The 13,442-nt window shown below is 35.3% G+C and overlaps 1 protein-coding gene across 1 annotated transcript in view; it reads left to right on the top strand.

Moving 5' to 3' along the window:
- Positions 1 to 13,442, top strand: part of LOC122568774 (lachesin-like) — a 61,987-nt gene that overhangs the window by 8,089 nt on the left and 40,456 nt on the right. The window contains exon 3 of the mRNA XM_043728924.1: positions 10,837 to 10,853. Within this exon, the coding sequence (XP_043584859.1) occupies positions 10,837 to 10,853 (17 nt within the window). The remainder of the gene's footprint in view (positions 1 to 10,836; positions 10,854 to 13,442) is intronic.

The following is a 13,442-nucleotide window of genomic DNA, read 5'->3' as shown; positions in this document are numbered from 1 at the left end:
CTATTTTTGTGGTGTGTTCTTGTAGTAATGTGACTGCTGTTTCTGGGTTAGTGTGTCTGACTAGTATAGCTGTATCGTCCGCGAATGTCAGTATTTTGCTATTGGTAGTTGTTGGTATGTTGGCCGTGTATAATGTGTATAGTATTGGTCCTAGGACGCTTCCTTGCGGAACCCCAGCCTTGATGTCTTTAACTTCAGAAAATCTCTCACATGACGACTAAAATGTGGCGGTGCACCGTTTTGTTGACAAATTAAACTTCCTCTAGTTCTCAGCGGTACACCTTCTAATAATTCCGGTAGTTTGTTTTGTAAGAAATCGGAATATGCTGCTGACGTTACATTTCCTTCGAAAAAATATGGCCTAATAATTAGATGTCCGATTATGCCAGCCCAGACATTTACGTTCCATATCACTTGAAAATGTGTTTCAAGAATAGAGTGAGGATTCTCATTTTGCCAATTATGCATGTTATGGACATTGAACATGCCGTCCCTTGTAAATTTCATTTCATCGGTCCATAAAATTTTTAACATAAATTCTGTATCGTTGGCATGCTGTTGAAGCAACCAATGACAAAATGCCTTTCGCGAAATCTTATCATAAGGCATGAGTCTTTGTACTCTGGTAGTAGCATATAAGTTGTTTTCGTGTAGAATTCGAAGAATCGTGAAGCAACTAAGATTATCCCGCAAAGAAAGGTTTCTTGCACTTATGTCAGGATGTTCCAAAACGTCCTTTAGTATTTGCTCTTCAACATTTACACTAACGCGTCGTCGACGACCACCATGTCGTCTAAGTTTTTCAAAAGAATCATATTCGCCGAGGGTTCGCTCTGCTCTTTGAATAACACGCCTGTCAGGATGTCGACGATTTGGATACCGGTGTCTGTAATGATCAGCTGCGGCTGATGCGTTACCACCACACGCACCTAACGAAAGTATCATGTCCGTATATTCCCGATTGCCGTATGTAGACATGATGGTAGACTAATAGATACTGATAGTGGATAGCAATAAAAGTCGGATAGTAAGTTAATAGGTAGGAAAACACCTCGGTCACATTGGAAGTGTTTATCAACATAACGTCAGTGGAGACAACGATCTACAGTGAGATCCGTTATAACGAGACGTGATAAAGTGCACGCGTACCGAGCGAAAATTCAAAGTCGATTTTCTCGAAAACAAAGCCTCAAACGAAAAATTTTTATTCTATATTTTCGACTTATCTTTTCGCATAGAATCACCCCCTTTCCGCTTGTTCCACCAGTTACCAACCACCCTGTATATGAAGTGTAAGTGTTGTCCGTGATAATTGCAGCTGCTGGATGATACTGCTACCTGCTCGTGTAGAGGCCGGGATAAGTTCTGCTGCGGGTGTAGATGTCGCTCCCGGGGTACTGCTGCATTTTCTTCTCATTTAGGAATAGTAGAAGAATAATCGGTCTACGGTCGTCGGGATTTGGAACCCGGGTCCCGAACGTTCGTAACCTAAGGCGCTAATCACTGCGCTGCCGTCGTCCGACACTAGTTAATGTCGAGTGGTGGTATTTGCTGCCGAGTGCCGCCACATATAATGATATATAATATTTCACTCTACTGTAGGATTTTTTTATTTATATCGATTGGATTAAACAAGAAACGATGGTTATTTAACGTAAACTATATACAGTAAAGTGCTATAACTAAGATAACTAAATAGTTAATTTACAACTCTCGTCACCACGGTTCCAACGCTCTCTTTCATGCGGACCACCTCCTCGACAACGCTGACAACACTCTCCGGCAACGCTGACCACACTTATTTCTCAGCTCCTGACTGCCTGTTAATTCGTCTTTCTCCCTTAAGCGTCCCTTTGTCTTTTCTCATCGTTACCCTAATGAATTTGGGTATGGTCGTTGTCACAGCGTCAATGTCGCAAATGTGACAGCGACCACACTCAAATCCACGTCATTCCACATTTCTTGTTAATAATCCTTGCCCCTCAACTCCTACAAACGCAACATATAAAACTGCGAGCATTCAACCACGAGACTAGTCTTCGGCATAGTCTTGGCCGCGGTTTGAACAACCATTTTAATACTTTGTAACTTCGCTACTCCATAACATTGTAATATTGTACTTAATCACCTTTGTAAATAAACCATATAAAAATATAAAAGGACAGTCAAGTTGAGCTATTGCTCAGCTCTTCCCTTTTTCTTTTATTTCCTCATCACGAATTTTACGTGACACAAACCAGAATGAGTAAATAGGAGGACGATTGGAATAAACCAAAAATATTACGAATTACGCGACGTATTGGTATATAAAAAATTTTCCGATGCAACGGTAGGCTTTTATTTTATAATTTACTATCAATGAAGAATAACGTACAACAAATTAGGACATGCAACGATGGTTTAAGAATTAACAGAGTAATTGAAAATATTTCCAAAATTTGACGGTTTCTGAGTATGTCAAAATTATCTAACGTGTATAGAATTCTTACCTTCTAGTGAAAAATCTGAAAATAATATGATAATCTGATATTTACATAATGTAAAGAAAGATACTATTTTGTTTCGAACTTTACATATTGATCTATTTCGTCCCGTTGGGGAAAAGCAATGTCATGAAATACATATTGTCAATGATTGACGGTTTCACATAATTTTCACCCTTATAAATCTACAACGGCAATCGAAACAATCAAACACTTAAGAGCCTATTTTCGTAATTATATTATTATAAATATATCCCATCATATAATTAGTGATTGCGGGACCCGTTTCACTTCGGGCGCATTCAAAATTTTTCTTAAATAGTAATTAGTTAGGAATATGTTTTGATCGCGACCGCAACAGTTCATACCAACGCAACATGCAGGTTGACGTTTTAACCGCGTTATCGCACTCATATTGGTAAAGCTATCCAAACATTCAGAAGTGATTTAAAATTTTAAATAAGGTAAAATTTTGACCAAACAATTCCGTCTGTCGTTCGACTGGTGAGATATCAAGTCGTTTGCTATTTGGGATGGATCAGTCCAACGTTGTTAATGATAGGTTACGTTTAGAATTAGTAGCGATATTATAATATCAAAGTAGAAAGAGTACCATCCCGCGCAAAAAAAATTTGATGTATGTCTTATTCGATTAGGAACAAAAATCAAGTTTCTCGAAATTTATCTTTACCATTTTAAGGATCAGACGTTCTTATTTTAAAACAGTAAATTTCTATAAAGAGGTACTATTGAGACATTTCGAAAGTAAGAGTACTATGTAATATGAGATTCAACTTTTTATATTCATGTTCTTTCAAATTAAGGAAGTAGAGTGCTTTCAAACTACATTGTTAAAGCTACCAAATTCGTCAAAATGACGGATTTTGTCATCAGTGAGAATTTGGTCATTCTGTTTCTGCAATTATCTAAATATGTAAATGCTTTTGATTGCAAAATTATAATTATTTACACGCATTGTATGAAAGTACCTATACGGTAAAGGGTACATACGAAACCTAACTACTTCAATCCAATTTCTTTTTCACGATAAAATAAAAGATATATATAATAGCGATACATATATGTACGTCGCTCCTTGAAAAATTGTGTTATTTTATACACATTATTTCTTTTCCTCTGTTTGAATGGAAAGAGCACTTTTTACGAATGACTCATGAAAATAGCTGGTACTTTTATTCTCGAATAAATGCAAGAAGCCAGTCCATTTTCTTGCAACTTCTCGAAATCGGGTCAGAACAAAGAATGTAAGCACATCGAGAGCCATTCAAGAATTTATACCGATCTTAAATTAAAATAATACAAAAGCTTCCCGTTTCAGACTCTATAAGAATCTTATTCCTTCCCGGTTCGGTGCTGAGTGGACGTTTATTTCTCGCTTTTATTTCCACGTAAAGCAACCACCATCAATTTACTTTGCTCCATGTCACTCGGCAGACTGCTTGTCCCACGGCGATTTCATTTCTACTTATAATACTTTCCGATCTTATTATCGTTGTTATAAGATAAATAGGTCAAGCTTGTCCTCTCCAAGATCTCACGGCTTGATTCTGGACTTATCTTTACTCCGGAATCTTCCCGCCCCTTTTGCCCTGCAGTTTACTTTACGAGCGCTACCTCACTTTGTTATCCCGCGACTTCTCAGTTCGGCTCTTTTACTTAAACTTTCCATTCTCTCCTTCCTTTTCCTCATCCATGCCCTTCCTGTTCTTTTCTGTTAGTTGTTGTCGCTTAACATTTGTTTTCTTCCTCCCTATGTACTTTTGGCATGACGCAAAAAAGGGGTTTAAAAGTCTCGAGCCTGGACAACGTCGAGCTAATTATTGTAATTTCATGCCTTTGGGATACCCTCTGCCACCGGCAGCTTCTAATTGGTCTTGCACTCTGCTTGTCAACAGCAGCTTTTGAGCAAAAATTTTGTACGACAGCGACCCAAGATTTATTCCGCTGTTTTTGCATTCAAAGATGTGACTGATAATTGTCATGGAAACGCTGGCGAAGCAACATTTCTTTACCGCGTTGCGTCTCGTCAGATCGTACCGTTTGTGTAGTTTCTGAAACGTCGACATCGGGGATGACTGTATAAAGAAAAAATGGAAATAGTAGTCTTATTTTACCTTAATGCACAATTTTTCGTCGTGGCAGAATTTTAGTCTCTGTAATGGCTCTGCACTTCGAATCTTCTCTGAGCTTATTTACCACAAAAAGAAAAACGATGTTTAATAAAAAGTAATTGAGCAAGGAATCTTATTCCTGTGATTCTTCGTCGGATATTTCTTGTTGTCCCGTTGAACGATTATGATAAAATATTTCGATTTATTTTTTGGATACCGCCAAAAAATTAGCATTATTGTAGGATCTTACTAGAATTAATTTATTTACAATAAATGGATTAAACAGATGTTGGTTAAACAGGAAACGATGGTTGTTTAACGTGAACTAATCACAATGACGTACTATAATTAAGACAACTAAATAGTTGATTTGCAACTCTCGTCACTACGGTTCCAATGTTCTCTCTCATGCAGTCACACTCTCTGGAGAACGATAGCAACACTATTTCGACAATGCAATTCGCACTCTCTGACTTCTCAACTAACACTCTGTAGCTTCTCACTGACTGACAATTCGTCTTTGTCCCTTAGCATCCCTTTGTCTTTTGCCTTAACCCCACCACGCACGTGTTCCGCAATCGCTCGTGGTCAGGGTCACGCAGGCTTTTTCCGTGAAACTATTCGATTGAAGGACAGATAATACATTGGGCCTGTCGGCAATTCGGTTTTTTCGCGACATTGTTTATAGTTCGCCCGATATCTCTTAGGCGTTTCGTCCACGATACTACATTATTGACCAGTGAAGCGGAAAAATGGATGACGACAAAGAAAAACGTACTTTAGATTCTAGATTGGCATGCCAGATGTAACAACAAGCAGTTACAATATTACGATTCTTTGCTCGGAATTCAACGCTTTTGAAACAACCTTACAAAACCACGAAGCTACTCTAGTAAACTTGATAGTTACATGTATGTATGTAGAAGGACTTTAAAGTTTCTCACCCGGAAAACAAGTTATTTTCGAAAGAATAAATTAATAAAATTGCAAAATTTTACATCGTTTCTTTTCACTGAAAATCACATGCCAATTAATACAACTAGCACAATCAATTTATCTAACAATAAATGAAAAATTTAAATAAATGGTGATACGCTAATTTTTACGAAGTATGTATTTATTTATGAAATTACGTATTTTTTAGCTATAAATTAATTCCATATAAATTGTCCAGTTATAATTAGTCAAGAAAGTAAAATTAGTGTATTATAATATATGTCGTAAATGTTGTTATCTATATTGTTGTAATTCGCAAATGAATTAAATGTTTATATCATTGTAAAATATATTACACTGATATCGATACTTTGTTGTATGTGCTTAAAAATTTATGCAGTTGAAAACTTTGTTCAAAGAAATTTTTTTAAAAGATACGTTGTTACAAACCGAATTTACCAATACATATCAAGCATACAACTGACGCAAATGGTGAGTGTTATGAAACGCAAAAATGTTTCGTTATGCGTAGATCAAATATTCTACTTGTCAACCTAATAGCTTTATGAGTCTCGTGTAGGCAAATTTTACAATCGATACTGGAGAACTGCTCGTACATTTTCGATGAAGAAGTATGCATCAGCACTTTATTACGATTGAAACGCATAACAATTAAAATATCGTAAATATCGGGATACTTCAGAAATTGTATTCTCATATCAACGTTGAGCTTGCATGATGAATAATATACATGTATCATCATTATAATTATTCGCGTGTATATAATTCTTTAGCATACAAATTCGGTTACGAGTTGTTTGTGGGTGACATTACCCTATTAATATCATATTTGAAGAAAGAATGTAAACAAAAATGTCTATCGAATCACAAAATATATTGGCGTATATCATTATGCCGTTAACGCAGTTAAATTGGCCAAATGTCGTACGATGAGCTTTTTCATGCAGTAACTTATGATTTCTTCTAAATGACGCTATTTGATTTTAATGTAATATTTAACGTAAATGTATTTAACATAAAAAGAGGTAGTATTAAGTTGTCCCAAAAATTTCTTTCGTTTTATAAGGAAATAATAGATGCATAACATTTTTCATTTTATATTATTTTATTGAATTATGTATGATTCATTTTGTTCTGTTATGCATCTACTATCTACTTATAAAACGAAAGAAACTTTTGGAACAACCTAATATTTCAGGGCGCATGATAGTGCAATTTAGTACTTTATGTGCTATTATTAAGCTAAACATAATCAAACATAATCAAACACTGATTTTGCATGTCCGAGAAATCGTGATAACACGTTAACCGTAGACGACTAAACGAAAAAATCGATGTGTATTTTCAAACATATTACAAAGGTAATACTGATAGAAAGTCGAGTCTGCTGATCAGTATTGCAAGTGAGGAGGAATACACAGATAATAACACAGAATTCTTAATGTACATGTTAACATTCTTAAATAATCTAATGACTACATATGTTAGGGAAACCGGAAGCTTTAAATGCACTGCTGGTTTTATTAAAGAGGTGTCCAGCAAAAGAGAGGTTTGACAAAAAGGTAATGTCAATATCACAAATATTATTTACAGCAGACAACAGAAAATTATTTGTGCAATTAAAAAATGTATGTAGTGCTTTTTCTATGTGTGAAATGAATAATAGCTTTTTTCAAATAGATTAAGAGTTAATTTATTTCGAATCAATAACAATCAACAATTCTAGGCTGATAAGGTTCGATTATATAAGTAGCTGACTGCGGTCATTATCAGTGGCACGAAACCACTTTAAGGTGACTTTAAGTCACCTGCAAACAGCAAGAACCGGCAATATTAACCTTTAACTGCGGAGTTTAGTTTCGAAAATCCCTTACGGAGTCGCAGATAAAATTGAACAATGACGAGTACACGTCGACCGCAGAATAAATACCCCTGTTATAAATTTTACGAAAAAATTAAAGCAAAACAAGGGAGGATTACATTTTTATTCGATAAAATGTTAACAATTGATTGTTGAAAAAAGGTATTGTTATTAAAAATTTAAAAATTGTCAAAAAATAATAAAGTAAAGTACACAAAACAATTCGGGGAATAGTCGATGCATTGAGGAAAATAATTAACCGAATTTATAAAAAACAATACATTATACGGGGCATGATGATATTACCATACATATACATATACCAAAGAGGACAATCAAATAATCAAACTTCTTGTTTCGACCGTTCGCGGGGAGACGCGATCTCGAAGCGCGCCAACGGGAGTCGTAAATTCCCGTTACGATACGAATAATCGACGCCACGAATCGATCGATCCCTTATTTCGATTAAGATAATAAGAGTGGTTGAATGAGTATAACGCTGATATTAGCAGGTTATAATATATATTTTCAACAATCCAATAACTTCAATATTTGATACAATTGTGCGACTGCCAAACTACGAGTGCGTATGACCTGAGACTCGTTTCGTGTTGGCGACTGTGACGATATGACTTCTGCCGATTGAATGTCTTCGACTTGGCGACTGTGATGACTGTTACTTATGAGCTTTGACTGTTACTGTTACTCGAACTGTTACTGTTACTTGACTGTTCTGTAGTGTAGCTCAGGTCCAGAGAACAAGTCTAGAGATCAAGTGTAGTTCGTTCTCGTGTTATCACAGAGTGCTCGGTGTGGGTGTGCCTTTTGAAGCACGCGAATTCGTTGTTCACACCTTTCGTTAGGAAAGTGAGAGTAACGATCCGCGATGCCCATTGGTTATAGCCAACGTTAATGAATGAAGATAGAAAGAGGAAACCTCCTACCAACGTGGTTCGTGAATGACCTTGTTCATGGGAAAAACCAGCTTTTCCCAGTAGGTAAATACTCGTAAATTTTCCCATTAGATAACTACCCGCTTTCTCCGTGATTTTTAAGAGCGTATAATAAACCTAGGGATTGTTCTAAGGACCAGTCATAAACCGAAAATACTTGCAGGATTAAAGATTCTGTTTATGGTGGTTCCTTAGGTTTATTAAGGGTTTGTATAATGGTGCGTGGGCCTTTGACGGTTAGACAATGAAGGACGTCACACGGAGCATCTCACGCGACGTAACACTTCTGTTTTTCAAACTTTCTTCTTTATAAATTACATAATAGTTCTACTGGAAGTATAAAGCGGACATACCACAAAACATCATTTATATTATTATACTTTTTACTAAAATTTTGAGTTTTTATAGTAAATGGTAATTTTTTATTTTACATGACGAATCACACCGAAATAAAATTTCGGATTGACGTGTATACACGTCGAATACAGTTAATTGCTTAATCCCCTCTTCGGTTGTGAAAGAGATGCTGAGGGGACAACAAGAGTTCCTCGCAGTCCGCTCCTATTGCGAAGGAATAATGCTGGTAAAGGAGTGGACAGAGCGGGAGAGGATGAGAACATCCCACCCTAGTAGGGTTCCGCGCCGCCCTAGGTGGTCATAAGGGTCGATAAGCCGAGGAGGTTCTGGGATCTATTCAGAATTGTACGACGATCCAAAGGATAGCGTTGAGAGGGGTGGTCCCTCCCAATGCCCGAATTAACCTAGGAACGACTCCCCCAGAATGGGAGAAGACGCAGGAGTGCTTCGATAGTAATTCGAAAGAGATCCCGGGGCATCCCTGTTGAATGTCGGGCGGACCACTGTGGGGTTTTAATCGGTAAAGTCCGATACTACCCTGCCGCTTCCCAGGAGCATTAACCGCTTAATATGTGTAAATAAAAATATTGTACTACAATATCTTTTATTTTATTCTTTGTTTTATATATTTTCATGTCTTTTTTCGTTTAACCCTTAAAGTGCTATGGATGCATATATGCGTCTGGCGAAAGTCATCGGTGTGGACTAAGGACGCATATATGCGTCTGGCGAAAGCCATCGGTGTGGACTAAGGACGCATATATACGTTTGTCAATTTTTCCGAGCACCTACGCAGAAGTAATACTATTACGTTTGTGTGAGATAAATATAAATGCATTTCAATGTGAATGCCGCGTTCGAAGAAACTGTCTTTTCTTTTTTTTTTTTTTTTTATTTAATACTTTGCATTCACAATTTGTCCAATTTGGACATTTGGTAGAATTGAAACTGTCTGTGAGAGAATATTGGTCTACGGACGAACTGTTGAAAAGCAATATTTTCCGCAAAATAACAGCACGAAATCGATACATGGTATTATTACAAATGTTGCACTTTAACAATAATAATACAGTAAGTGACGATTCTTTAACAAAAATACTACCAGTAATCGATAAATTAAAGATTTCCTTTTCGCAGTCATTTGCATATTATGAAAATCTATGCGTCGACGAAAGTCTTTTGCTGTATAAAGGCAGATGTTATTTTAAACAGTTTATACCATCCAAGAGAAGTAGGTTCGGCATTAAATTGTTTCTCCTTAGTGACTGTAAAACTAATTATGTATTGGACTTCATAATTTATACTGGATAAAAAACAAACATTAGTAGAAATAACACAGGCATTGGAATCTGTGGAGATGTTATGATGGCGCTGCTTCAGCCATATCTTGGAAAGGGCCATAAGGAAAACTATAAAGTGATACAAAAAATTATTTTTCCACTTGTTAGATTTAACTATATATAATGCATATATTTTATATCAAAAATCTACTGCTTCGAAACAAAAATTTAGTGAATTTCATTTAGTGTTGATAAGAGACATTTTACGAAAATATTTCCAACGTAGAAGCATGGCAGGAGGAGGAAAGAGAAAGTCTGAGGATTTACCGTTTCGTTTGATTGATAGGCATTTTGCATCAAAATGCCCTAATCGTGCCGACACAACACAATTATCAAGAAGAAAATGTGTTGTTTGTGTGAAAAATAAGAGGGGGAACGACACGCGATACGAATGCAGAAAATGCAATGTCGGATTATGTATCGATAATTGTTTTGAAATTTTTCACACACAACTGAATTATTAACTTGTGTTATATTTACTAAATTTAGTTTTCTAGTTTATTGTTCTCTAGTTTACTACCAAAATTCTAGTTTGTTATTTATAGTAAATTTCAATGTTTATAATAAATAATTAATACTAAAAAATAACGCTCTTGAATCATTTAATCTCGTGCAAAAGAATTACTATAACTTATTACGATTTGCGCTTTGAATAGTCAATCAACAGAGTTCAGTATAGCGAAAAAGTATTCAGTCCACAGCGATCGTCAGCGCTGGCAGTGTGCCGTCCGTACGGATGGCATAGGCTCCGAGTATTCAGCACTCGAAGGGTTAATAAATTGTTGAGGTTATTAAATGTATAAAGAGAGAAACGCGTGGATAAATTATAAGGTAGAAAAATATATTTTAAATACAAAAGTGAAAATACAAGTAGGAAATAATATGAGCTGGTCCAGATCCGCATTGTCTGCCTTCGTCCCAGTCTTTTGTTTATGCGCTGTCGATGGCTTCAGTGCTTAAGGAAACCAAAATGGCCAGATGTAGAGTTTTCTTAGAAGTGGTAACCACTTCAATATAAATAAATTTTATAATTGTTTTTTCATGTTAATAACAATCGACAATAGTTTAATTAATCAGAAAAAATTTTTGTGAAAAGAAAAGTAACAAAAGAATCTTTCATGTTCGATAATGGTTATCGGTAACCAAAATAAAATTCGAGCCATGATGGTTATTGGTAATCAATACTAAATTTCCGGCATCGATAATGGTTAGTGGTAGTCATAAAAGACTAATCATTTATAATGATTATTCGTAGTCAGAACAGTTAGATATTAATATCATTTAATCATTCAATTTTTTGAGAAATTTCTTTGAGATTTATTTATAACATTCCCAGTTAAATAAAAATTAATTTTTACTCAATAACTTTTTTCCAAAGAATGTTTAAAATAGCTATTACTTCATCTTGTGAGGGAATAAATCTATAGCAATTTATTAAAGATTGACCGAAGAATTCTGGACATTATAAATATACATGATTTCATAAAGCAAGAGTCGATACTGTCATTACCTGGATCTGTGTTTACATTTAAGTTATTAAATCTTGCTAATATCTATGCTGAACCCTGCGATGTTAAGAACACAGTTGTGGTTACAGTTCTATCATGTGAGCAATCCGTATCATCTTAATATACAGGTTCAAAAAATTGAACTTAGTACGTAGAAAACGAAAATTTCAAATATATTAATACTAATTAGTACATCCTATAATATAGCGTTACCTTATAAAAATTCGTCGAATTATTTTTCGAAATAAATTCCATAATTTTCATACTATTTTCCGTGAAGCAACGCGCGCGGAGGACATGAGATAAAATGCGCATAACTTCGAAATTCATCAATGAAGAACTCATGGGAAGGGCTAGTTAGGGTTAACCGAGTACCCTTTAATATCGTACGAAATGTAAGGTATTTAATATTATGGGCATCGTACAACCATGGCTCGTTTATTTTGTATCAAATTATCCTGTAACGCGCTGCGTCACTAAAATTAAACATGAAATTCGGGGAATGATACGTTCTCCTTCTTAGGGATAAACATACGCAACGATATTAAATACAATCTATTCTTGTAACATAAATATTTCCATTGACAAGTGTTGTGAAGACTACGGAAATTTCACCGAAATACACGAGAATACAACACAGACTGACTGTTAATCGATTCATGATTGACCTAGTGACCGTTTATTTTTATTGGACAATTTGCACGTATGTATATTTATTTGCCGACGATAAATTAACTCGAATAATCTATAAAAGTATTACATAAATGTGCTTAAGACTCGTCGCCACTACCGAACGTCCAGAAGCAAAAGTCTAACAAATCATCTGATCAATCATCATCTGAGCAATCATGAAACATTTGGCTGTGAATCATAAATAAAATATAATAATCTTCTCAAGAATAGCATGTAACGTGCCATGTCAGAACTTAATCTAATCCAACAGCTCTCTTTACAACGACCATTTTGAATGCTTATCCGTTACAAAATTCATTTTTATTTTGTAATTTTGATTTGCATAGTTACTACACATGTTAAAAAGAACTTGTATACTTAACTCGGTGAATTTTAGGAAAGATATGATAATAGGAGCCCGTGTGCATATATATGTATACAATGCAGGGAAATAGATGAAAATAGAGGAAAGAGAAGAAAGATAGCAACATCATTTCTACGCGTAAAATATTCGAAACGCGTATCACTTGCGCGCATCAATCTATCAAATAATAAATCGTAAATAACGGTGGCTCGTTAAGTACCAAAATAATTTAACAACGTTATTACGTATGAAATGCACTAAGCAAATTTGAATGTTATTCCGTTTCCGAAATTCTATTGTTTCTGTTCCACGTATTACCAAAATTACAAAGAAGGCCATGATGAAAACCGTTCTATTCTCATCTTCAGGTATTTTGTTAAACCTGGAAATAGAAAGAAATTCTATGTTTTTAATTTCATACGTTGTTTTATGAGATCAGATTCAAATATTAGTCGTTTAACGTTCCTATAGATTATTGTATCATAAACATCGTTTCAAGATGACAAACGTCACAAATATAGCTTGTTTTAAAATGCAACATTTTGAATTAAAGTACTCGAACTACTAAAATCGATACGTTTCCCTTTTCGCGATTGGAAATATTTTAATTTCTAGAAAGGGAGATATGTTTTCTCATAGGAGCAGGAGTGTCATAGTAAAAGCACAAACTCTTATACATCTGCTAATTAATTAGAACCACTGAGTTTTCCAACCCTCCGCGACTATGAAATCTTCCGTTTACTACACAAAACTTATCTCGTTTCTTGCTCTCTACTCTATAACTGCTCTATAATTCTTTACCAAGTGTATCTCAC

The sequence above is a fragment of the Bombus pyrosoma genome, linkage group LG6, assembly GCF_014825855.1.
Source record: "Bombus pyrosoma isolate SC7728 linkage group LG6, ASM1482585v1, whole genome shotgun sequence".
Classification (NCBI taxonomy): domain Eukaryota; kingdom Metazoa; phylum Arthropoda; class Insecta; order Hymenoptera; family Apidae; genus Bombus; species Bombus pyrosoma.
Note: the sequence above shows the minus strand (reverse complement) of the source record. Positions and strands in the feature narration are given on the sequence as shown.